General features: G+C 44.4%; 1 protein-coding gene across 1 annotated transcript in view; it reads left to right on the top strand.

The window, feature by feature from the left end:
• The window catches only part of cacna2d3a (calcium channel, voltage-dependent, alpha 2/delta subunit 3a), a 144,444-nt gene that overhangs the window by 48,166 nt on the left and 69,126 nt on the right, over positions 1-27,152 (top strand). The window contains exons 6-13 of the mRNA XM_079897554.1: positions 4,584-4,715; positions 6,462-6,522; positions 8,334-8,484; positions 15,192-15,266; positions 18,011-18,100; positions 18,378-18,491; positions 21,600-21,678; positions 26,478-26,611. Coding sequence (XP_079753680.1) covers positions 4,584-4,715; positions 6,462-6,522; positions 8,334-8,484; positions 15,192-15,266; positions 18,011-18,100; positions 18,378-18,491; positions 21,600-21,678; positions 26,478-26,611 — 836 coding nt within the window. The remainder of the gene's footprint in view (positions 1-4,583; positions 4,716-6,461; positions 6,523-8,333; positions 8,485-15,191; positions 15,267-18,010; positions 18,101-18,377; positions 18,492-21,599; positions 21,679-26,477; positions 26,612-27,152) is intronic.

Below are 27,152 nucleotides of genomic sequence, written 5' to 3'. Positions count from 1 at the left end.
ATTTTACAAAGACAAAACTTTGAGAATTGATAAGAATTATCGCGAGTGTCACGAGTCACCACAGCACAACTAACCACTTGCGCTCTGTGGTAACCTCCAGCTCCTGCACTGGGATTCAAGCTGGCGAAAACCATTTTAGAACAGCAGCGAAAATGTAAAAGTAGTCTACATAAACTTTAATATATCCTTTTATTGAAACGGGTGCTTTGCATTTCACCTCTATATGTCCTATAAATGTGTCGTATTGTTGATAATCCGCGCAGATTTCAGTTGATGATTCTGTTTAAAGTTATTAATAACAAAACATGAATGAATGAGAAAGAAAAGAGCAGGATGTGCTTTATATTGAAAAGAAATATTAAAAGTGTGATAAGTCACGAAAGAGAACTGAATTCTACTGACAGGAAGCTGTGCGCGCTCCGAGCGCAACACGGACAAGCACAGTAGCCCTTGTATTCGATTGCGCGCCTAAACGGCCAAATAAACAGAAATATATCAAAATGCCAAGTCGAGTATTCCCGTAAACACAGTAGATGTAAGTACAGTGTGCATTCTCTCTCTCTCTCTCTCTCTCTCTCTCTCTCTCTCTCTCTCTCTCTCTCTCTCTCTCACACACACACACACACACACACACACACACACACACACACACACACACACACACACACACACACAAGAGGATTTATGCTCATTCTTTGGTAACTCAACCTCACAGTGAAAGCCCTGCACAATTAATTCCATATTGCAACTTATTTATTGTTTGCTGAATATTTGTTTGTTTTCAGTTGTCTATGGACCTAATAATTACTACTGTTGAAATTTTATTGAAAAAAAAGCACGTCTTTAATAATTTGGAAAATGCATTAACTAAAAATGAAAAAATGGCTCTTTGGTCAGAAAAGGTTCCCGACCCCTGGTGCACACGGACAGGTTTATCTGTTTTTTTTTCTCTGTGATGGTCAGCACGATTCCGTAGCATTAAGAGCGACTACGGTAGCGAGTAGTAGGCCTGTGAAAGGGGTGGTGGATGGGTCAAACAACACAGGACTTTCACCCAGGAGACCGGGGTTGTGTCCCGCGTGTCAAGTTTCCTTTATTTATTCCAATATTTATGTAAAGAGATATAGTAAAATAAAAAGTGCTTTTTTTATTCCCCCTAAAAAAAGATATCATCGTCCATCGCGATGTTTTACTGTAAACATCGTCAACTGCTAATTTAGGGGACATCGCCCAACCCCAGCACCAAGCCTGTTTCGTCTCCCAGCACCAAACCTTTGTCGTGACTGATGGTCCCACCTAGTCTCCCATTCCCACCTGCTCTATCCCTGCCGTCTCATGATCGGCCCTGTCTACTCCGGCTCCCTTCAGCCCATCGGCTCCTCCTTCATTAGCCACACCTTGCAGATCTGGTCACATGTCAAGTCACCTTTATTTATACAGCGCTTTTTACAATACAGATTGTATCAAAGCAGCTTCACATTGATAACATGAAAATAATACAACAAAGTTTGTTTCTGGAAGAAAATTGCATCATTGTCCACCCTAAATAGGCAGATCAATAATGTCCCCAACTAAGCAAGCCAAAAGCCAAGGCGACAGTGGCAAGGAATCAAAACTCCATCAGTGACAGAATGGAGAAAAAAACCTTTGGAGAACCCAGACTCAGTCTCTCAGTTCTCCTCTGGCCAACGAGCGAACAGTGTGTGATTATGATCCAGGCAGCATTACAGGTCAGAGGTCAGATTGGTCGTGTCGATGAGGCCTTCACAGGGTTGATGAGGCTGGCACTTCAGGATGCGTCATGGTTAGGTCCAGGTGCAGATCCACCATCTGGTCTGGATACGGCCGGGGTCCACCTCACTTCAGTAAATGGAGAGTCTGGTTGACGCTTCAGGACTGCGTTGTCGTCGCGTCCAGGCGCTGGTCCTTCATCAGATCTGGATCCGGCTGACTGCGGTAAACCTCGGTATAAACAGAGAGACTAACATTAGCGTAGACGCCATTCTTCTTATGATGTAACGAGTACATCAGGATTTATGGGAAGTGTTCCCGATTCCGGCTGACCTAATCTATGCAGCCTAACACTGAATTATAGAAGTCTATAATGTATTATGTGAATGCTAGGTCAAAGAGATGTGTCTTTAGTCTAGCTTTGAACTGACAGAGTGTGTCTGCTAGACAATAGCCAGACAATATTAGGAAGACTGTTCCAGAGTTTTGGTGCTAAATAGGAGAAGGATCTACCGCCAGCAGTCGATTTTGATATTCTAGGTATTATCAACTGGCCGGAGTTTTGAGATCGCAATAGACGTGAAGGACTATAATGCATTAAGAGCTCGCTCAAGTACTGCGGAGCTAAACCATTTAGTGCTTTGTAAGTAATCAGCAATATTTTAAAATTTATACAATGTTTAATAGGGAGCCAGTGCAGTTTTGACAGAACCGGGCTAATATGGTCATACTTCCTGGTTCTGGTAAGAACTCGAGCTGCTGTATCATGTACATGTATCATAGTAAGCAATTACTATACATTGAACATCAAGTATTGTATACTTCTCAACACAAAACTCACATAATTTAAATATTAATAATAAAAATTACTAATATAATTAATATAAATCTTCTCAATGAAAGATCTATATTCACTGTAAATGGAACATCAGAAGAAGGAAGTCCCCAATGGAACCCAGAATGCATTGCTCCATTTACACTGAAGGATTATTTCCTTCACTTTGTGGATAAAGCACCACTTTATTCAAGAGCTATCCCTCTCTCCTCTTATGCAAAACACACTCTAGGGTAAGACGGCTGCTTAATTGTATAAAAATGAAGGACTTTTATCAATGGACTGCTCAGCTAGGGAATATTAATAACTCTGAGTGAGAGTATTTGCATTGGTGTTTTTGTTTTATTTGTACTGCACTTTAAAGCTGCAGAACTGATGATTATTTGGTTAAAATTGAACAAAATCCATTCTTAAGCTAGTCCATCACATTAGTGTTGTGTTAGTGTTGTAATGGTCTCTTTGCCTCAACTAATTCCACAATGGTAATCTTATAATTCTGATGTATAATTTGAGCTGTTGTTTCAGATTTTGCAGATAGGGTCAGTTACCCACAAGGCCATGGGATCGGAGTTAGCATGGTACAATAAATCAAAGTCAAACTGCTCATTTTTCTGTTTTATTTTGCTTTTTTAAAAATAAAAATGATGAAACATGATTTGTGTAGATTCAATGGCTTTTTATTTTTTAGCAATTGAGAGGAAGCAATCTGATCGCTTACTTCAGAAGACAAAGTGATCACAGAATGTTTTCTTTTTTATAGTTTTCCAAAATAAACTGGCCAATGCACTGATTCCCATGAAGTGCAGAGTCAGCTTTAGCATTATTGTTGCGACACATTGATTTAGCCATGAAGGTGGTGTTCAGAGTTCAAATAATTCCAACACCTGGTTTCGTTCCAGAATGAATCAGCATTTTTGAATGAATTGGTTGAATGAAAGTCACTGATGAAGACCGCCACCTACTGGCACAACAGTGTAACCTGAAGGGATTGGTGCTTTCGAAACACTGCTTCGTGAAGCTTCGAAGCCTTTGTAAATCATTTGTTTTGAATGAGTGATCCAGAGCGTGTATCAAACTGCCAAAGTCACGTGATTTCAGTAAACAAGGCTTCATTATGAAAAGTTTTGAAATTGCAATGGTTTGCCTCTAGGGGGCGATCTCAGTGAACCCATGAACCAGCGTCTATATGGTTTATGGTCTATATGGATATTTATCTGATCTCAGATCAGTTCTATAAATCTATCCATTTTAAAGACACATTTGTTTAACAAAATGAAGAGTTGTAGTTAATCTCTTAATAGGCTGATTAACCAAAAATAACATATTATTAGGACACTTAATTTTTAATAGTATTAAATGACTTACAGCATCAGTTGAGTCGCTTCACTGTCGTTCATAAATCCTCTCCCGTGGCCTTATGGGATAGTAAAGTGTCCATCAGAATCTCTCCTGAAGTAATAGCTCATCCGAGGACTTTTCCCCTACTCTTTCATGAGTGCTGTGAATTCAGACACATTGCTCTTGTCACACACTGTTTTTCACCTACTATATAGTAGGGGTGTATGTGATTTCGGACGCAGCCCGTGGCTTATTTACACAGGAATAACTAGATAACAAGACACGTGCAAATCAGGGAGTAAAGACGAGGGGAACCAAAAGAACGGACAAAACAGAGGCAGGAAACGCACAGAGACAAGTGAAGTGATACAAGTGGTGAAAAGCCTCAGAGCAATACTGGTGGAATATCAGCACTCTCGGAAGGCCTCTCATCCAATCAGATTCGAGGACCAGAACTAATTGTTTTATATGTATATTATTCCTGTCTCTGAGGAATCTCCTGTTCAGTCTTGGCCGCTCCATGAGACACTGCATGCATGTTGTTCCATAACCACTCTAATTTTCACAGTGTACTTCAAGACTGGACAGCGGCTCCCAGATAGCAACACGCCACAATTTATTATGATTTCATAATACTGTATTCACTGTTAAAAATGTACAATTCCGACTTCTGTTGCAGACTCAGCCATAATGAATGGGGTGTACTGGTCAGAGGCGCTCAATACGGTGTTTGTGGACAACTTTAATAGAGACCCTTCTCTCATATGGCAGTACTTTGGTAGTGCCAAAGGTTTCTTCAGACAGTATCCAGGTAAGGTTGTTGTTGTTGTTTGTTTCTCATAGGCTGGCAGGGCTCATGCAGAGTTTGGAAAATGCTTAATTTTACCTGATAAGATTTCAAGGTTTGAAATGTGCTTGAATTTTGAATGTGTATTTTGAAAATGCTTTATATTTTTACCTTAGAATGTGTAGTGTGATTAAAAATAAGTAATCCTTGCACATGGGCAGTCTCATTGCTTGGATGTAATGCTAGTATGTAGAGGTACACGTGATTCATCAGTTCGGTTCAGTGGAGACCGGATTCTTCGTGACACTGTTTCATTGACAGCCAACAGGGAGAGAAGTGTAGAATATAGTTATGTTGGGGAGCAACAACACGGAAGCTATAGGGGCGTGATCACATTTACCTTTACATACTCTAAATGTACTCTGCTTTATTTTCTCCCTTGTGTCTGTGGAAATAATTGGTCCTTATTAGTGATGTGCCAGTGTATCATAGATCAATATCTGCCAGTTAAAGTAATAATCTACTCTAATAAACAGTGCTAATTGCTTAATAACAGCTGATGATCAGCATTGATAATCCTCCTTTCCATCAAAAGGAAAAGGCATCAGACATCTCAGAATTGTGCAGTGCAGGACATGTCTCTGTCTGACGTAGAACTGTTTCGGCTTCTGTGCAAATCACTTGTGATGAGCAGCATAAAAACAAAACTCAAGCAAGGAACACAAGGATAATTGAATGCTCCCATTATAATCATTGAACATTTTTTCATGAAAGTTTTAGCCCAGCAGTTTAGTAACAAATTAGTATGGATTGTGTTTTAGTAAATGAGTAATGCATGAGTAAAGTAATGCATTACAAGGAACATGGATTCATTTATCAGATTACTTTTTTGATATAAAGAGAAAAGTAATGCATTAAATGTAACCCACATTATGTAATCACATTACTATTTTTGATGTAACTTGCAAATTGCATTCTAATTTGTTTTTATTTTTTTATTTTTTATTATTTACATTTTTAAATGCAAGACATTTTGAAACATAAACAGAAAATAAGCATAATAAAGATAAAAGTATTGAAGAGAGGATTGAACTTTCTCCACCGGCCAAACAATTTACACCCCCTTAAAATACAAGCAGCTTTTCCTACAGACGAGGTGAGGGCTTCATCAAGAATCCCCTAATCATCGGCTCCGTTGCCCTTCCTTCTACTTAAAGTGGCAGTAACCTTATTTACTGTCACACTTGTATGACTTTCTAATGTGAACAGAAAATATAGCTTTTTTTCATGAGACATTTATTTTTAAATATCTTCTTTTGCACAAGAGAGAAAATCACATTGATTTTGAACGTTAAGTTGAGTAAATTATGACAAAATGTTCATTTTTGGGTGTACTGTACCTTCAAGTGTTTTACTCTCACATTGATAAATGGCACTTTCTCTTACCAGCCTAGATCTTTATATAGGTACATTCCAGTTAGTATCACACAATTAAATGCATTAAGTTTTCCTTTTGCTGACATTTGACTCTCATCAGCTCAGTCAAGTAACGAGTCAGGAAGTAGATTCAGATTATGATTGATGTTGCCTCTGTTTCATGGACAGGAGAGTCAAGAGCTTTGTATTATGGGAGACGGTGTTCTGTCTACTACTCTTGTTTATTGCTCCTTTGGGCAAATGCAGTTGGTAAGCTCAGAGGAAGGGCATACCTTGCAGTCGTATGTATCAGTAGGGTAATAAGCTAATTTAGACGATCCTCTAACTTCACAGGTATAAAGTGGACACCTGATGAACATGGGGTTCTAGAATTTGACTGTCGAAATCGGAAATGGTAAGTTATTTTTTGCCCTCAGCTTTTGAAACCTGTTAACATCAAGCTGAGGATGTATACCTCTTATCCATAAAAAGACTTATGGATTTAAATTGATTGTAACAAAAGGCGCTTTTCCACTCTTGGGATTCCACTGTTGTCTTTGCTTAACTGTTACCGATCCGGCCCAGCCGGTACAAATATGGTTTCATTTTGATAACGGAGCTCTTTGGAATGTAATACAAATGCATCAGTCGTTGCCTTGGTCATGGACTTGGAGGATGATCCGATATTTCTTGTAGTTTTATTATTAACTTCGCTCAAAGAGCATGCATGGCCAGCTACAGAGCAACTGTTAAGGTCCTTTCACACTGAGTCCAACATTTTTGTGTGCGTTTTTCGTATTCGTCATCCTAAAAATTATAACACAACTCAACACAAAACAATACAAAATGGAGTCTTCAAGCAGTGAGAAGGACTTTGTTGTCCTCTCTCTTCTTAAAAAGAGGGGGAAAAGAGGAAATATTGGTCCATCCAACAATCCTGAGATTGCATAGAGAGGAAGGAGAGTTCACTGCGGGATTATCCCGAGAGATTCAAAGTTTACTTCAGGATGTCAGAGGCTCAGTTTGATGCTTTGCTAGCGATACTGGAGACACATTAAAAACACCTCTCAAAATGCTTGCTTACGAATGCGAAAAACACAGAAAATTGAACCCGATCCAAATTATTTTATGACGGACGAAACTTTTGGAGGCAGTGTGTAAACGTGATTGACTCAACGTGAGGTCATATTTATTATTTGACGTACGAAATTTTCGGACTCAGTGTGCAAGGACCTTTGGCTAGGCAACAGACAAGTGACCAATCCTGAGTGGCGAAGTCACTACACACTCTACCAGCATGATTCAACACGGTTGGCCAACCGTGCGAGAATTCCAGGTCGAGAACGGTTTGTAATCGTTCCGTGCCGTACCAGGCTCAACTAGAAATATAACTGAAACCATTCCTTACTGTTCTTAGAACCACTGAGCCCAACGGTGGAAAAGCTGCTAAAGTGTCAATTCATGTTTTTTTAACATTTAATGAATTTTTCAATTTTTCAATTTTTACTTCCAACTAAAGCCACATTTCCATTACCCTTCAAATTGCACAAATTGAAATTGGGAATTGAAAATACGCCCAATGGAAACATGTCAATTTTGCAAAACCTCCCATATATGGCAAAAAGGTTTTTACGCTCGGATGAGGTGGTTTTTCAGGCAGTTCGAAAAAAAGAATATTTAGCAAAACTGCAATGGAAACAGTTTTTGCGCATTTACAGGTCATCTGACGTAGATGGCGCGGTGTGTTTGGACAGAAGAAGAGACAGAGTTTATTAAACTCATAAAAGACAAAAGCATTATGGGAATACTGGATCCTAAACCACTAAGAAATATCACAGTCAAGACCTGAAAGCAGATATGAGGGAGAAACTCCCAGAAACGCCTCATATGTGCCGCTCCCAGTATAAGGGTCTTTCCTTGCCATTAATGCTTGGAAAACACGCCTACGTCTCCTTCGGTTAATAATAATGGCTAGTGCAGTGGCTGAGATATACGTAAATCTACTAACATCCGTTGCCATAATTGTTGGAATGACTTATTGTGAGAGGAAAAAAAATGTTTCAGTCGCATAACATCGGCTAATGGAAACGCTGTCATTTCGTAATAGTTTTATATTGACATTTAGAAAATATCGCATAAGGTTTGCGCAAATCTGAAATGGAAACGCGGCTTAAGATTGTCAACATAATTCTCATATCGTACGCTCGTAACATCTCTTTCTTGCAGGTATATCCAGGCAGCGACGTCTCCTAAAGATGTGGTGATCTTGGTGGATGTGAGTGGCAGTATGAAGGGGCTACGGCTGACCATCGCGAGACAGACCGTCTCCTCCATACTGGATACACTCGGGGATGATGACTTTTTCAACATTATTGCTGTGAGTTTAGATCAATATCATAGTAGTAGCATTTTATCACAATTTCAGTATTAACCTTCCCTCGGGTCATTTTGACCTGGAAATTTTATTTGAATTTTTTTATTTAAATTGAGTGTTCAACAGAGGGGTCCAAGACGGCAAAACCCCATGACTTTTGTCACACTTGAACCAAAAATACACACAAAAAGATTTAATGGATTCGAGGAGTTTTAAAAAGTAACAAATCCTTCCCTCACGTGTCAATCTGACCCCGTTAGGAATGAATGGAATGCGAGGAATGCTTCAGTACACATAAAAAAACCTAAAAATGCACAAAATTCAAACTAAAAATGCTAAAACTTTGCCAAAAAATGTCTACATTGTCTACATGTGTATCTGAACGCATACTGAAGTGAACTGACTTTAGGACCCAGTGGAACGCCGGTTACTGGTGTAACCTTGGTTCTATGAATAGTGGAAGACCGCCAGAGATGGTCAAACATAGTGGAAGGAGTCGCGTCTCGCGAGCCATATCGAGAATCTCGTATTGATTTGTCACCTGTGACCCTGACCGATGACGTGTTGGAAGCTATATCCGCTTCATTCGCGTCACGGTCGTTCTCTGAAGTCATTCTCTCAGTCCGAGTGACCAGAGACTCTGGCGGTCTTCCACTATTCATAGAACCAAGGTTACACCAGTAACCGGCGTTCTATTTCACTGTTACAGACCGCCAGAGACGGTCAAACATAGTGGAAGACGAATACAACCAAGTCACGAGGGCCACCCACCTAGATACTGTCCACTAACACAGCAGAACTGATCAAAGGAATAGAGGCCACATTGATCCTGTAGAATCTTATGAACGTGCAAGGTGACGTCCATGTAGCTGCTGCACATATTTCGGAAAGGGGCACCCCACGTAGAGCTGCCCAGGAAGTAGCAACTGACCGAGTTGAATGGCATTTAATAGACGTTGGAACTGTCTGACCAGCCGACTCATATGCCTGTACAATGGTATCCACCACCCAATGAGACAACCTTTGCTTCGACAAGGGTGAGCCTCTCTGACAGGCATCAAAACGGACAAACAGCTGATCAGTAGTGCGCCACGAAGCAGTTTTCAACACATACTGTCGCAATGCTCTCACTGGACACACAGCTGTCTGGGAAGCCTCCTGATTAAACGCTGCAAGCTGAATGGGTTGATTCACAAAGCGATCAGACAACACCTTAGGTCGGAAAGCTGGATTCGGCCAGAGTGTAGCCTGATTGTACTCGGGCCCCCATCTAAGGCATTGTGGACTCACTGAGAGGGCATGAAGCTCACCTACTCTTCTAGTTGATGTTATAGCCAAGAGAAAAGCAGTCTTCATCGAGAGACTCTTAATATCAGCTTGTTCAAGTGGTTCATAAGGCGGTAAACGCAGGCTGTTAAGCACCATTTGAAGATCCCACTGAGTATGCATTATCCGTGCCGGTGGATTAAGACGTACTGCTCTCTTAAGGAAAGCCGCCACCAATTTCTCTGCACCAATCGATATCCCCCCCAAAGGATTCCGATGTGCTGACAAGGCTGCCACAAATACCCTTAGAGTTGCTGGGGACCGCCCAGTGTCTAATAAATGCTGTAAGAACTCCAACACTGAACTGATGGAACAAGTGACTGGGTTGACAGACCGATCTGTACACCATGAAACAAAAATCTTCCATTTACTGGCATAAGTGCGACGTGTTGATGGGGCTCTTGCATTCATTACAGTGTTTCTCACATCTGCGGAGCACTGTGAGAGCTCCTGCTCAACCCCAGGGGCCATACACATAGGTTCAATTTGTTCGGTGAGGGGTGCCAAAGCTCCCCGTTCATCTGTGATAGTAGGTCCCTCCGAACTGGCAATGGTTGTGGTGGACCGGTCGTAAGGGTCAGCAGCAGACTGAACCACGGTCTTGCTGGCCAGCAGGGTGCCACTAGAATAAGCCTGTGTTGTCTCTCCTGCACACGCCTCAGCACAGGCCAAAGAAGTGGAATTGGAGGAAAGGCATAGAGGAGGAGGTCCGGCCAGTTGTGTGCCAGGGCATCCTGACCTAGTGATCCCTGCTCCTCCTGTTCTGTGAACCAGAGCGGACAATGTGTCGTCTCTCTGCTGGCAAAGAGGTCGACTGCTGCGGTCCCATAAAGTCCCCAAATTGACTGAACTACCGCCTTGTGCAGACACCAGTCCCCTGGCTTCGGACCCGATCGAGAGAGTGAGTCTGCCACATTGTTGCAGTGACCGGGAATGTGTGCTGCCCTGATCGACAGGAAGTGCTGGTCTGCCCACAACAGCAGCACTCGTGAAAGACGAAGGCAGGGTAGAGACCTTGTGCCCCCTTGGTGATTGATTAAAAACACCACTGTGGTATTGTCGGTCCGCACCAGGATGTGCTTCCCTGACAACTCCTGTCTGAAGTGCCTTAGGGTGAAAAGCACTGCCCGCAGCTCCAGGATGTTGATGTGAGATGACATCTGCTGCAAGGTCCAGCTCCCTTGAACACCCCGGTGTTGCCACAGCCCTCCCCATCCGGAGAGAGAGGCATCTGTTGTCACCACTTCTCTGCGTGATGGGGGTGGTCCCATCGGTACACCCCCTTGTAGAAATTGTTCCCGTCTCCAAAGCCTCAGGGAGACAGAACAACTGGTTGTCACCAAAACAAGGACATGACGGTTGTGAACCGCTGACAACCGTCTGGCTATCAACCAACGCTGAAAGGGACGAAGGTGTAAAAGCCCCAAGTGAATGGCTGATGAGGCTGCCGTGAGAAGGCCCGCTAACCGTAGGAAGTGGAGATAAGGTAGCTTGCGCTGAACCTGGAACCTCGCTATGGCTCCCCGTATAGCCTGCGTCCTGCGTGCTGTGAGGGTAGCCCTCATTACTCTGGAGTCCAGCTGCAAACCCAGAAAGCATATTGACTGGCATGGAGTAAGGCAGCTTTTTTCTAGGTTTACCCTCAGTCCTAGAGCAGTAACATGCTCCAGTAGGCACTGTGTGTTGTTGGCCACTTGCTGAGGTGATCTGGCACAAAGCAGCCAATCGTCCAGGTAAGGGTGAATCAACATGCCCTCCCGTTGTAGAGGTTCTAGTGCCGCTTGCATACATCGTGTGAACACGCGGGGAGAGAGGGAGAGGCCAAATGGCAGGACTCGATATTGGTATGTCTTGTCCTGGAATGTGAACCGAAGAAACCGTCTGTGATGAGGTGCAATGGGGATATGGAAATAGGCATCCTTCAGATCCACAGACGTAAACCACATGCCGGGTTCGACTACTTGTAGGACATCCTTGACACGCAACATGCGGAAAGGAAGGTGTTTGAGACTCCTGTTCAAGCGTCTGAGGTCCAAGATTGGCCTGAAACTCCCATCTTTCTTGCGAACTAGGAAGTACTTTGAATAAAACCCCTCTGGATGGACCTGGGGGTTTACTAGCTCTATCGCACCCTTTTCCAGTAGCTTCTGGACCTCGAGAGATAGAGCAAGAGCTTGACGAGGGTCCCGAACCACTGTGGGCCGAGTGTGTGTACATAATTGGGGTCTGTGACGGAACTGAAGACAGTAGCCCTTGTCGAGTGTGTCGATGAGCCACTTGTTGTCTGTAATCCCTCTCCAAAGCTGTAGTTGAGAGGTTGAAAAGTGTCCCATCACAGACCCTGGACCATCACCGACGATGGGGAGCGGTTCCCTTATCCCTGGGGGGGCGACGATGAGTTGCCACAGGGCGAGCAGGTGGTCTACGAGCACGGGATGCCTCCCTTCTTGAGTCATACCCAGGTCGAGTTGCCTGCTGTACAGGCCTGCTGTAAGACTGTCCCTGCCTGTGCTGGAGTGGATTTGCCTGACGAACAGGCATTCGATGTGAAGGCGGTCCATAACTCACACTGCGCTCAAAGTGCTGGGACCGAGATTCCACTGCACGAACTCTGCGCTCAAGAGCTTCTTGGGCGGCTGGACCAAAAACATGCCCAGGTACCAGTGGTAGTTGACGAAGATTGTTACGGCAAACCTCTGGAAGTTTAGACTGCGCCAGCCAAACCTGTCGCCTAGCCTGTGTTGTAAGCCCAAGAGCCTTTCCACTAGAGAAAGCGATTGAACCCAAGGCCTGTAAGGAGGCCTCAAGTAACTCTGATGCAGTACCATCCGGTGGATTAGTACTCAAAGCGGAATGAAGTGCCAACAGAAGATGAGCCATGGAATTCCCCACACGACTCAAGCCTGAGACAGTATTATAAATCTTCACCAATAGATCATCTGTGCGTCTACACTCTGGGTTAGGACAGCGAAGGTTCTGTCTAAGAGCCTCATCTGGTGACACTATCAGTGAAGAAACGCATGGCTCAACTGGAGGCATGTTACCAAGGCCCTTCTCCTCAGCCTCAGCCATTGCTGCTAGTGTACGAGCCACACGATCAGGTCTGGATAAAGGAGCTGACCGAAACGCAGAAGAGACAACATCTGTGAAGTCCGGACAACTCGGCATTAGGAAATCCTCTTGACGGGAAACTGAGCGACGCAAGAGGTTTGACTGGCCTGGCCCAGGACATGGAGGATCCAAATTCCGCTTGGCAAGCGCCATCTTGAGTGTGTCCTGCAGAGAGAAAACCACTGAAGAAGGCGCATCCTGAAGGCTAGAACCCTCATCACTATGAGAACGCTGGAACTCGGAATGTGAGGGTATGGTCTCCTGTATGGGCGTATAATAATCCTGTTCCTCCCGGTCTAAGGAGTCAGAGGCCGCAATAGATAAGGTGTCCGATTCTCTTCTGGAAAAGCTGGACGCCGGCTCACACCTGGGCAAGGGAGGAGCTAAGACACCCATATTCCCCTCACTCATATTCTGACGGGTAGGGGGTACAGATAATAAGGCCTTAATACCCTGAACAGCGTTCGCAAGCTCAGCCACTTGCTGGGTCAACGTACTAGACTCCGAAGAGGTTCTCATCTTCTTCGAAGGCCTTCCAGTCCCACTGGCCACACGCTTGCTGGCCACACGCTTGCTACTCACATGTGACGCTGCCCCAACTGATGGAGCAGAACCCCGAAATTCAGGATCTAATTCAGCCAGCCGATGTCGTCTCATCTCCAAGGACATCAAACCACATTCAGGACACGGGTCTACCAAAGCCTCTCGAAGATGATCAATGCCCAGGCAAGTGGGACATTGCATATGAACATCCATGAGATCCATTGGACCTGAGCAGATGGAACATGAAGCTGCCATAACCTCCAGACCAGTAGTTGGAAAAAATCCCTGGTCAACCAATGGGATTATAATCACAATGCAGGCAGAAAGACAACAGCCACTCAAAACAAAAAAGGCTTTGCAGTTGCTACGATAAGCCTTGTCAATGTATCACCCTGGTTAACCAATGAGCATACACATAGCAGTCATTAGACAATAACAATGCTACACGCAGTCTGAATGAACCCTGGTTAACCATTAAGTTCACATGAGTACTCACCTCAACACTGTTAGTAGTGATCGTTTCCAAACAAACCCTGTTTAGGCAATAAACAATGCTACACGCAGTCTGAATGAACCTTGGTTAACCACTAAGTTCACGTGAGTACTCACCTCAACACTGCTAGTAGCGATCGGTCCAAACAAACCCCTGGTCAACCAATGGGTATAACGTTATGGTCCGATGCACGCGATCCAAATATAATCCAATATAATCCAAATATTTCTCCCGAGACACAGCCGTAGCGGGGAGCAGTTGCTCACCAAAAACGCTGTGCACGCTCGAGCGAGATCTCTTCGCGAGAATGACAAAGAGAACGACCGTGACGCGAATGAAGCGGATATAGCTTCCAACACGTCATCGGTCAGGGTCACAGGTGACAAATCAATACGAGATTCTCGATATGGCTCGCGAGACGCGACTCCTTCCACTATGTTTGACCGTCTCTGGCGGTCTGTAACAGTGAAATAGAACATCTCTTTTGAACTGGGCGTATCTTGCGTATCTTCCATTGGGCGTATCTCTGTGTAGAGAGAATGGTGTCGTCTTAGCGGCCCCTAATTTAATAACAAATGATCGTTGCGACGGAAGCGAATCAATCAAAACTAACTTTAGCTGTAAAATAACTTTATTAAAGAACTGCTATAAAGCCAAAACAATCTCTGTTACCTCAAATTATACGTTTATCTCTGTAAAGCTGCTTTGAAACAATCTACATTGTTAAAAGCGCTATATAAATGAAGATGACTTGACTTGACTTGACTTTTGCTCCATATAGAGCTATAAGGCCATCTAGAGTCATGCAATATCATCTTATATTATTTATTTTCCACAAGAGATCCGCAAAGACTCCCAATGCAAGACATTTTGAGCTGAATTAAAAGGGTTATGCATGAAATTGTGAGTTATTTTGAATTTAAGTTGAAAGAATGTGAGGAATGTGCTTAAATTACTAATTTATTGATTATTTATTGATTAAATCTAGTCATTTAAAGGTAAATAAAATAAAAAAGAAACAAAAATCTCCAACAAAAAAAAATGCATTAAAAATAGAAAAAATATTATCAAAATGAAATAAAATAAGAGAAAAAAAAGTTAAGTATAATTTTATGGCTTCGGGTCATTTTGACCCGCGAGGGAAGGATTTGTTACAAAACGTGAGGGAAGGATGAGGGTTAAGTTAAAAGTCCTCTGTGGAACATTACCCACAATGCATATGTTTTGTGTGTGTCAGTACAACGAGGAGCTGCATTATGTGGAGCCATGTCTGAATGGAACATTGGTTCAGGCTGACATTACCAACAAAAATGTAAGTGCATTTTCTGCTATACCTGTATATAAACCATAAATAATTGTTTTTGGCCTGCTTGTTAGTGTCAGGTTTGGTAAAAGAGGAATCAATAATGGGATAAACTTAAAATAGCTTTTCTGAAGCCCATGACTGGAAAGGCATAATAAACTCAGTTCAAGTTTACGGGCGTACAAGGACAGAAGAAGCAGGAGAGAGAGAGTCCAGGGTCAGAACTATAGGGCAGACTGATGACCCGAGGCCAGAGGGAAACACAAGCTCGATACCAGAGAACCAGAACCAGCTGGAGGCTGGAAGACAAACTACTCACATCCATTTTTATTGTTCACTTTGAGCCTATAAGCAGCACTTTGAATATTCATCATCATCATCATCATCTTCTTCCACTTATCCGGGGCCGGGTCGCGGGGCCAGCAGTCTAAGCAGAGATGCCCAGACTTCACTCTCCCCAGACACCTCCTCCAGGTCTTCCGGGGGGACACCGAGGCGTTCCCAGGCCAGCTGGGAGACATAATCCCTGCCCTAGGTCTTCCCCGGGGTCTCCTTCCGGTGGGACGTGCCTGGAACACCTTCCCGGGAAGGCGTCCAGGAGGCATCCGGAACAGATTTACGCATATGCGGCTTTACTCTGAGCTCCTCTCGAGTGACTGAGCTCCTCACCCTATCTCTAAGGGATCGCCCAGCCACCCTGTGGAGAAAGCTCATTTCACCTGTATCCGGGATCTTGTCCTTTCAGTCATGACCCACAGCTCATGACCATAGGTGAGAGTAGGAACGTAGATTGACCGGTAAATAGAGAGCTTCGCCTTGCAGCTCAGCTCTTTCTTCACCACGACAGACCGGTACATCGACTGCATTACTGCAGAAGCTGCACCGATCCGTCTGTCAATCTCCCGATCCATCTTTCCCTCACTCGTGAATGATCCCAAGATACTTGAACTCGGATTTGGAGGTGCTGATTCTCATCCCAGCCGCTTCACACTCGGCTGCAAACCGTCCCAGTGCATGCTGAAGGTCCTGGTCTGATGGGGCCAGCATGACAACATCATCCGCAAAGAGCAGAGACGAAATCGTGTTGTCCCCAAACCTGACACCCTCCGGCCCCTGGCTGCGCCTAGAAATTCTGTCCATAAAAATTGTGAACAGAACTGGCGACAAAGGGCAGCCCTGGCAGAGTCCAACATGCACTGGGAACAAGTCTGACTTACTGCCGGCAATGCGAACCAAGCTCCTGCTCCGGTCGTACAGGGACCGGACAACCCTTAGCAAAGGGCCCAGCGAGGGACATAGTCGAATGCCTTCTCCAAATCCTGTAGCTCAAACGCTTGCAACGCCAAGGTCATGGGTTCAATTCCCAGGGAAAGCAAGAACTGATAAGAATGTAAATGTGTACCTTGAAATGTAATGTAAGTCGCTTTGGATACAAGCGTCTGCCAAATGCATAAATGTAAATGTAAATGTAAATGTAAATCCACAAAACACATGTGGATTGGTTGGGCAAACTCCCATGAACCCTCCAGCACCCTGGAGAGGGTATAGAGCTGGTCCAGTGTTCCACGACCGGGACGAAAACCGCACTGTTCCTCCTGAATCCGAGGTTCTACTATCGGCCGTATTCTCCTCTCCAGTACCCTGGCATAGACCTTCTCGGGGAGGCTGAGAAGTGTGATCCCCCTGTAGTTGGAACACACCCTCCGGTCCCCCTTCTTAAAAAGAGGAACCACCACCCCAGTCTGCCAGCCCAGAGGCACTGTCCCCGACCGCCACGCGATGTTGCAGAGGCGTGTCAGCCAAGACAGCCCCACAACATTCAGAGACCTGAGGTACTCAGGGCGGATCTCATCCAGCCTTGCCACCGAGGAGTTTCTTGACTACCTCTGTGACTTCAGCTTGGGTGATGGACAAGTCCACCTCCGAGCCCTCAGCCTCTGCTTCCTCAATGGAAGACGTGTCGGTGGGATTGAGGAGATCCTCAAAGTATTCCTTCCACCGTCCGACGACATCCCCAGTTGAGGTCAACAGCTGCCCACCTCCACTGTAGATGGTGTTGGCAGGGCACTGCTTCCCTCTCCTGAGGCGCCGGACAGTTTGCCAGAATCTCTTCGAGGCCGAACGGTAGTCCTTCTCCATGGCCTCACCGAACTCCTCCCAGGCCTGAGGGCCGATTTTTTTACTTTGAATCTTGTCTGGATAAAATTGGCTTTTACAGTAGATGCAGGATATCCCTAACATCAATTTGGTCAGCTCAAGTCTCCTTTAGTTATATAGCGCTTTTTTACAATACATATTGTTTCAAAGCAGCTTTACAGAGATAACAGGAAAATAATGCAACAAAATTTGTTTCCAGAAGAAAATAGCGTCACAGTCCAGCTTAAGTAAGTTCAGTGATGATTAATTTCTGTTGTAAAAAAGTTAATAATTTAGTTCATTTATACATATAGCCGCTCTGGAGAAAACTGTGATGTCATCGTCCAGCTCAGTTCAGTTCTCATATAATGGTGTCAATGCAGGCAGATCAATAATATTGTTGAATATTAAATGTCCCCATATTAAAAGTCATATTGAATATTAAAAGTCAAATGAAAACCAGAGTATGAACTATTTTAGTGTCTGTCCAGATGTTTTTCTAACCAATTATTATTTTTTAATGAATTTGAAATGTTGCTGGACCAAGTCTTATCTGAAACAAGGTTGCAACCTTACGTTTCTTATGGTAAGGTTGTGTTTTGTGTTTTTCTCCTCAGCATTTCCGTCAGCGTCTTGATAAGCTCTTCGCCAAAGGTATAGGCATGCTGGACCTGGCTCTGACTGAGGCCTTCGAACTCCTCAGTAATGTGAGCATACACACACACACACACACACACACACACACACACACACACACACACACACATTCTTGTACATCTATCTTCATGAGGACATTCATTGACACAATGCAATCTCTAGCCGCTTACCCTAACCTTACCCTAACCTTACCCAAGTGCCTAACCCGAACCCGAACCCTGACCCTAAACCCTCCTCAGCTAGCTTTTATTATTGATTATTAATCCCAACCTCTCATGATATGATATGTATGTGTGTGTGTGTGTGTGTGTGTGTGTGTGTGTTCAGTTTAATCAGACGGGCAGAGGCAGTGTGTGCAGTCAGGCCATCATGTTAGTGACAGATGGAGCCGTGGAAACGTATGATGCTGTGTTTGCTACGTACAACTGGCCCGACAGAAAGGTAAGAAGAGCTTTTATAGGCCCAGTTTGCAAATAATCTTACTGACTGGAATGCTTTAAATGTAGGAACTATCCTTGACTCACACAGAAGTTTTATGTATTTTCTCAATTGCAGACTGTCAGATTTTATAAGAGATTGTTCCCATTTCTTGTTCCCCAGTATTTGCATGTAACAAATAATATTCAGTCTGGAAACTCTGCCCTCCAAATAGGGGTTAAGACTCTTACACTCTTTTATCCATCTCTGGTTTTAGTGAACCTCTAGGTATTTAAAAAACATTCTAACTCTAAATACATTTCCAAAGGTTGAAAATATTTCCCGCAGGAACACACTCCCTCAGCCGGACTGAGTGGCAGAAGAGCTGATGCATGACTAGATTTAACAGAGGAAAATGCGAAAACGCTAGTAAAACAAAAGATTATCAGTTTAAACTAAAGGTTAGACTCTATATAATGTTCCTTACAAAAGTAAAAGCGCAAAAGTAAAAAGTAACTACTAAGTAATGTAACCAAGTAAAAATGTAACCAAGTAACTGTCACATTCTGTTCTGTCATGTTTGCACCTGTTCTTGTTATCCTTAATTAGTTAACCTTCATCTACCTGTGTTCAGTTAATTATCGTCACCTGTTTTCAGTTTATCAGTGTTAGTATTTAAGTTCCTTCAGTTCAGTCAGTCTTTGTCCGTTCACGTCGTTTATTGGTGTGTGTAACCCTCCTGCCCGTCTGTACCTTTTGTGTGATATTGTGAGTGAAAGTTTATATTGGAACTTTATGACTCGTGATCTTCTTCTGCCTGCACGCATCGTGACAGTAACGCAATTAGTTACTTTTTAAGAGAGTTCAAAGTAACTTTCCCCAACACTTGTTTATATGATCCTGATTTTAACACCGGGGTAAAACATTAAGCAAATTTGCCTGTGAACGGTTTATATAAATACAACATCGGTCTAAATCCATGTGATCACTAATATCAATGTTATGTATATAATCATATCGTCCAGCCCTAAAACGTGGATTTTTTTTTTGTCAGTGTTTATTTAAAAACATCAAACAATGCAAAATATACAATGGTGAATATTTAATTGAGTTGTCAATACAATATATAACAATACAATATATAGGGTATGATTTTACCCCTAAATTCAGCATATTGACACTGAGAGACGGAAACACTGAGAGGCGGAAACACAGAGAGACGGAAACACAGAGAGACGGAAACACTGAGAGACGGAAACACAGAGAGACGGAAACACTGAGAGACGGAGACACAGAGAGACGGAGACACCGAGAGACGGAGACACCGAGAGACGGAGACACCGAGAGGCGGAGACACCGAGAGACGGAGACACCGAGAGACGGAGACACCGAGAGACGGAGACACCGAGAGACGGAGACACCGAGAGGCGGAGACACCGAGAGGCGGAGACACCGAGAGGCGGAGACACCGAGAGGCGGAAACACAGAGAGGCGGAAACACCGAGAGACGGAAACACCGAGAGACGGAGACACCGAGAGACGGAGACACCGAGAGACGGAGACACCGAGAGACGGAGACACCGAGAGACGGAGACACCGAGAGACGGAGACACCGAGAGACGGAGACACCGAGAGGCGGAGACACCGAGAGGCGGAGACACCGAGAGGCGGAGACACCGAGAGGCGGAAACACAGAGAGGCGGAAACACCGAGAGGCGGAAACACCGAGAGACGGAGACACCGAGAGACGGAGACACCGAGAGACGGAGACACCGAGAGACGGAAACACCGAGAGACGGAGACACAGAGAGGCGGAAACACCGAGAGACGGAAACACAGAGAGACGGAAACACGAGAGGTGGAAACACGGAGAGGCGGAAACACAGAGAGACGGAAACACCGAGAGACGGAAACACCGAGAGACGGAGACACCGAGAGACGGAGACACCGAGAGACGGAAACACGAGAGGCGGAAACACTGAGAGGCGGAAACAAGGAGAGACGGAAACACCGATCGGCGGAAACACCGAGAGACGGAAACACCGAGCGGCGGAAACACCGAGAGACGGAAACACCGAGAGACGGAAACACCGAGAGACGGAGACACCGAGAGACGGAGACACCGAGAGACGGAAACACCGAGAGACGGAAACACCGAGAGACAGAAACACCGAGAGACAGAAACACTGAGAGACAGAAACACTGAGAGACAGAAACACTGAGAGACAGAAACACTGAGAGACAGAGACACTGAGAGACAGAGACACTGAGAGGCAGAAACACTGAGAGACAGAGACACTGAGAGACAGAAACACTGAAACACTGAGAGACAGAGACACTGAGAGGCAGAAACACTGAGAGACAGAGACACTGAGAGACAGAAACACTGAAACACTGAGAGACAGAGACACTGAGAGACAGAAACACTGAGAGACAGAAACACTGAGAGACAGAGACACTGAGAGACAGAAACACTGAAACACTGAGAGACAGAGACACTGAGAGACAGAAACACTGAGAGACAGAAACACTGAGAGACAGAAACACTGAGTTTGGGGTCTGTAAGATTTGTTAGTGTTTTTGAAGTCTCTTTTGCTCAATGCTGCATTTATTTGATCAAAAATACAGTAAAAAACAGTAATATTGTGAAATATTGTTAAATGTAAAACAGCTGTTTTCTATGTGAATATATAGTAAAGTGTAATATATTCCTGTGATAAAAGCTGCATTTTTAGCATCATTACTCCAGTCTTCAGTGTCACATGAATAAAAATTATTCTAATATGCTGATTTTCTGCTGAAGAAACATTATAGAACACTGTGTTTTTTTGCACTTGAGGTGCAGAAACACTATAAATTAGTTCTGACATTTCTAATGCAATGACCTCTAATTGACTCCACCAAATCATCATAGATTTATTTGTTTGTTTTCAAATCGTTGGAACAAAGTAGCTTTAATCATTTGGCAACGTTTATCGAAGCTCAAAGATTACAGAGTAAAGTAATTATACGCTGGTGTGTTATCTGCTGTTGAGGGATTGAACATGACCTGAGCGCTCTCTCTCTCTCTCTCTCTCTCTCTCTCTCTCTCTCTCTCTCTCTCTCTCTCTCTGTCTCTCTGTCTGTCTGCAGGTGCGTGTGTTCCCGTACCTGATCGGTCGAGAGTCTGCCTTCGCTGATAATCTCAAGTGGATGGCTTGTGCTAATAAAGGTTAGTCTAGATCAGAGGTCTTCAATCCTGCTCCTGGAGGGCCACTGTCCTGCAAAGTTTAGTTCCAACCCTAATCAAACACACCTGAATCAGCTCATCAAGCTCTTCAGAATCGCTTGAATATTCAAAGGCAGTTGTGCTGAAGCAGGTTGGAATTAAACTCTGCAGGACAGTGGCCCTCCAGGAGCAGGATTGAAGACCTCTGGTCTAGATCATTCTAACTCATGCAGATCTGTAATCCATTTTATCTGCTAAATATTGAACTTTGAAAGAATAACCGGTAACACTTTACAATAAGGTTCATTAGTTAACATTAATTCCCTTACAGTCGTTCACGTTCGACGTTACGCCAATGTGCTGACGTAATTGAGATCACTTCAGGGAGCCCTATCATCTTCGAGTGTCTACAGAACGAGCCAATGAACGTTGGCGTGTGTGAATCGTGTCACTCGCCCCGCCCCGCAGTGCAGGTTTAATAAACACTGAAACGGGCGCACGAAACTTTGTCTTTCACTTCGGAGCTGAGTGGTTTCACTTGACTTCACTAGTGCCGCAATAGAGACTCTGCAATGTTGGAAATCAAGAAAAACTCTGTTCCAGTGTTGGCATGACGGCACGATCAGCAGTAGCCGCAAGCATTACAGCTCACAAACTGCTTTCACAGCATTACATTCTGTGTGTGTGTGGGCGTTCCATTGAGTGCACCCCCCAGCCTCCGGGCATCTACTGGCGAAGGACACGATCGAGCCGGTCCCTCCAGTTGATATGAAGACTGGCTTCTACTGCCTGTACTTCATTGTACCCAAGAAAGGCGGTGGGTTATGACCAATCTTGGACCTGCGTGTCCTGAACCGGTCCCTTCACAGGCTGCCGTTCAAGATGCTTACGCAGAAACGCATTTTCAAGTGCATCCGTCCCCAAGATTGGTTTGCAGCAATCGATGTGAAGGACTCGTACTTTCATGCCTCGATTCTCCCTCGACACAGACCGTATCTTTGCTTTGTGTTCGAGGGATGGGCATATCAGTACAAAGCCTTTGGGCTTGCCCTGTCACCACGTGTCTTCACGAAGGTCATGGAGGCAGCCATTGCTCCCATGTGCGAGCGTGGTGTTCGCATTCTCAACTACCTTGAGGACTGGCTCATTCTGGCCCAGTCGGGAGAGCAGTTGGCGAACACAGGGACGTGGTGCTCAGTCACCTCAGCCACCTAGGGCTTCGGGTCAACTGGGAAAAGAGCAAACTCACCCCCGGGCAGAGGATGTCTTTTCTCGGTATGGAGCTGGACTCGATCAACATGACAGCGCGCTTCACGGAGCTCACTCAGACGCAGGACAGTGGCACTACTGAAACTGTTTCAGAGGCTCCTGGGGCAAATGGCATCTGCAGCCGTGATCACCCCCGCTCGGATTGCTTCATATGAGGCCGCTTCAACACTGGCTCCATGATCGAGTCCTGGGGGTGGTCTACGCTCCCGCCGCATGTCACAACACGCCCGCCATCTCCTCGTATGGAGTCAGAAGAATCTGAGGTCGCTTCACACCATTCATATTCCAGGCCTGCTCAACCATGCAGCTGATGAGCTCTAATGGGAGCAGGTTCTTCCGGGAGAGTGGAGACTCCATCCCCAGGTGGTCCAGCTGATTTGGAGGCGCTTTGGGACTGCACAGATAGACCTGTTTGCCGCCCCTGACACGTCCCACTGCCAGTTGTTCACGTCCCACCGTTTCCCCTAGTGAGCCTTCTTGCACAGACCCTGTGCAAAGTCAGGGAGGACGAGGAGCAGGTCTTGCTCATTGCGCTGTATTGGCCCAACCGGACCTGGTTCCCCGAACTAGTGCTCCTCACGACAGCCCTTCCCTGGCCGATTCCTCTGAGAGAGGACCTGCTCTCTCAGAGATGGGGCACCCTATGGCACCCGCGTCCAGACCTCTGGAAACTCCATGTTCTAGATGACCCACCCCAAGCGGTAGTTGACACCACCACTTCCGCTAGAGCCCCCTCTACGATGCGCCTCTATGCGTTGAAGTGGAACCTGTTCGTTGACTGGTGTTCTTCTCACGAGGATAACCCCTGAACTTGCTCGATTAGAGCAGTACTTTCCTTCCTGCAAGAAGGGTTGGAGCGAAGGTTGTCTCCCTCCACCCTTAAAGTATATGTTGCCGCTATCGCCGCACATCGCGATGCAGTTGAAGGAAAGTCGCTGGGAAGGCACAACCTGATCGTCAGGTTCCTGAGGGGGGCGAGGAGACTAAATCCGCCTCGCCCACTCTCTATACCCTCTTGGGATTTGTCTCTGGTCCTTTCGGTACTTCAGAGACCACCCTTTGAGCCTTTGCGATCAGCTGAGTTAAAAATTATGTCCTTTAAGACAGTACACCTGGTTGCATTGGCCTCTATCAAGAGGGTAGGGGACCTGCATGCATTTTTGGTCGACGAATCGTGCCTAGAATTCGGCCCGGCTAACTCTTGTGATCCTGAGACCCCGGCCCGGATACGTGCCCAAGGTTCCTACCACTCCCTTCCGGGACCAGGTTGTGAACCTGCAAGCGCTTCTCCTGGAGGAGGCAGACCCAGCCCTGGCTTTTCTCTGTCCTGTTCGCGCTCTGTGCCTGTACGTGGACAGAACGCAAAACCTCAGGACCTCAGACCAGCTCCAGAAGGGAAAGGCTGTCTCCAAGCTGAGGATGGCCCACTGGATAGGGGATGCCATCGCCTTGGGTGCCCTGCCTGCTCACATTGAGAAGCCACTCCATTAGGAGTATTGCTTCTTCGTGGGCGCTGGCACACGGCGCCTCGCTGACAGACATCTGTAGAGCTGCGGGCTGGGCGACACCTAACACATTCACTAGGTTTTATAGCCTACGTGTTGAGCTGGTTTCTTCCTGTGTGCTCACTTCCAGTAACACCGAAGTTCCCAGTCTAGTGTCGGCTTGCTGCGCCACTCCCCTCCACATGGAGCGGATACGTGCGCCTTTGGTTCCAGTCGAGTTCCCCACTTAGGCGAACCCTGTTCGAGTTCCTCCAGAGCGTCAGGCGCCAGGCCTAGTGCTCGTATGCTTGTGTAACTTGTGCTAGGCTGGGTTCCATATGTTGTGATCCCTGCGGCGATCCCATATGCGTATTCTTCCACGATCAGCTCCCTGCAGTGAGCCCGTGTCTTTCCCTTGGCAGAGTTCGCTCTGTCGTCACTGTCTGGTGTAGCCTCCCCCTTCTCAGGCTGGAGCCACCCCAGTGACATTCCATGTGTTGCACTGCCCCTAACCGGCCAGTCCATGTGTATTCTCCACATGTTAGGATATGGCTTCCACAGCGTTCCTCTCCCCTAGAAAAACGCTCTTTCCCAGTGTTATCCAAGACTTCCACTGCGTGGGTTATAACGGAACAGCAGTTCGAACTCCCTCTACGCAGGCCTTCCACCGCAGTCAGTTGGGGGTCTGAGAGTCTTGCATAGAGCGCTGGATGTGGCTGCAACCATGGTGTTTTCCATAGCTTTCCATAACTAACATTAATAAAGATGAACAAATACTGTAACCAATGTATTGCTCATTGTTAGTTCATGTTGGTTAATACATTAACTAATGTTAACTAATGAACCTTATTGTAAAGTATTACCAAATAACTTGATCTCCACACGAGTGTATAGTTAAAACAGATCCTACACTTGTCTAAAGTTTCTCTGCTCAGTGTTTCTTCAAGTTAAAGTTATGGCTTGTGTATGAATTATTTTTTATACATTATGAATAATCATATTTTGATTGCTTATATAGTTTGACTGTGTGCGGCATTGCTTGGCTCTTTCTGTAGGTTGACTGTGTGTTTAGGATGTGTTATGCACTGGGTCACACATTACATTTGCCTAAAGCTTTCATATGTTAACATGGAATTAGCATTTAAACAAAATTTCATCAGTTTCATCAATTTCATTCAGCACATTTCTTGCTTACGTTAATGACCGCTGGAAATCGTTTTTAATCTCAAATTACAGCATGCACACCCTAATGCAAAATGTATATAACAAAATGTATTTGAAATACATTTATTTTATGCTAAGTATACTGCAAATACATTTACATGTTGCCTTTGGCTTGCTCAGTTGGGGATATTTGGGGATATTTAATTTAATTAATCAATCAACGATACTATTGATCAGCATTACCAAACGTGGACGTTCGACTAGAAACAAACATTGATGTATTGTTTTAATTTAATACTGTGAAGCTGCTTTGCTACAACCTATGTTGTGAAAAGCGCTATATAAATACATTTGACTTGACTAGACTTGACTTGACATATTTATGTACTTAATATAAATACCATGCAATTGTACTTTTAGTATACTACATTTCTATACTTAAAGTCTGCTAAATTAGAACAACTAATTTTGTACTTAATATACGTTAGTTATACAGAAATAGAGCTTAAGTTCAACTAAAGATATACTGAAGTATATTTGATAGTGCTAAAGTGGAACTATTGCAATTATACTTTAGGTCCACTTTAGATATTTTACATTTAAAGACTGATATTATACAGAGATCATACTATCCTTACTAAGAGTGATATTAAAACACATTTTAGGCTTAATATTAAGAAATGTGTATTGTGCAATAAAGAAGTACTCCAAATAATTATAATATTTATATCAGTCTCAAGCAATATGTCAATAAATAAGTAAATGGATTTGTAGGATACTATTTTCAAATACATTTTGGTATAGGGTTTTTTTTCACTAGGGCATGTATGCATACACATATCAGTCAATATTTGTGATTATTGTAATGGTTTTCTGTGTTGTCAGGTTATTTTACCCAGATCTCCACACTGGCAGACGTTCAGGAGAATGTGATGGAGTATCTGCATGTGCTCAGCCGACCCAAGGTCATCGATCGAGAGCATGACATGGTGTGGACTGAAGCCTACGCCGACCACACTGTGAGTGATCTGACATTTTGATGTTTTAATGTGAGTGGGATCCACATATAAATCGTTTTTAACCCTTTGAACCCCATGCACACAGAAGAATGAATTGTGCATGCTAAAATATCTGTACTGGTTTAAATGATTTATGCAATCTCTTAAAAATGTCATTCCACTACAGGTGTTTATGTTTGATTTGCAGTTATTGCACTTATCACATATACATGTTTTTATCATGGGGGATTTTCCAGGTTTTCATACAAAAGTTGCTCATATTTGTAGAACTACTATCACACAAGGTGATTTACTAATTTTGTGGTGGTCAGTTTACTGGTATTTGTGGCATTATTTAACACTAGTAAAAAGCATGTCTTAACCACATAACTGCATCTGTTCTTTAATAATTAATAATTTGTTACATTTATATTGCGCCAGAATGCCCACCACACACCAGCTTACTGGTGGAGAGGAGACAGAGTGATGAAGCCAATCAGTGTATATATGTATATATATATATATATTTTCTGGGTCCTCAAAGCGCTTCACATATGGAAGG

The sequence above is a fragment of the Squalius cephalus genome, assembly GCF_949319135.1.
Source record: "Squalius cephalus genome assembly, chromosome: 16".
NCBI lineage: Eukaryota > Metazoa > Chordata > Actinopteri > Cypriniformes > Leuciscidae > Squalius > Squalius cephalus.
The sequence above is the reverse complement of the archived record's forward strand: the minus strand, read 5'-3'. Positions and strand labels throughout refer to the sequence as shown.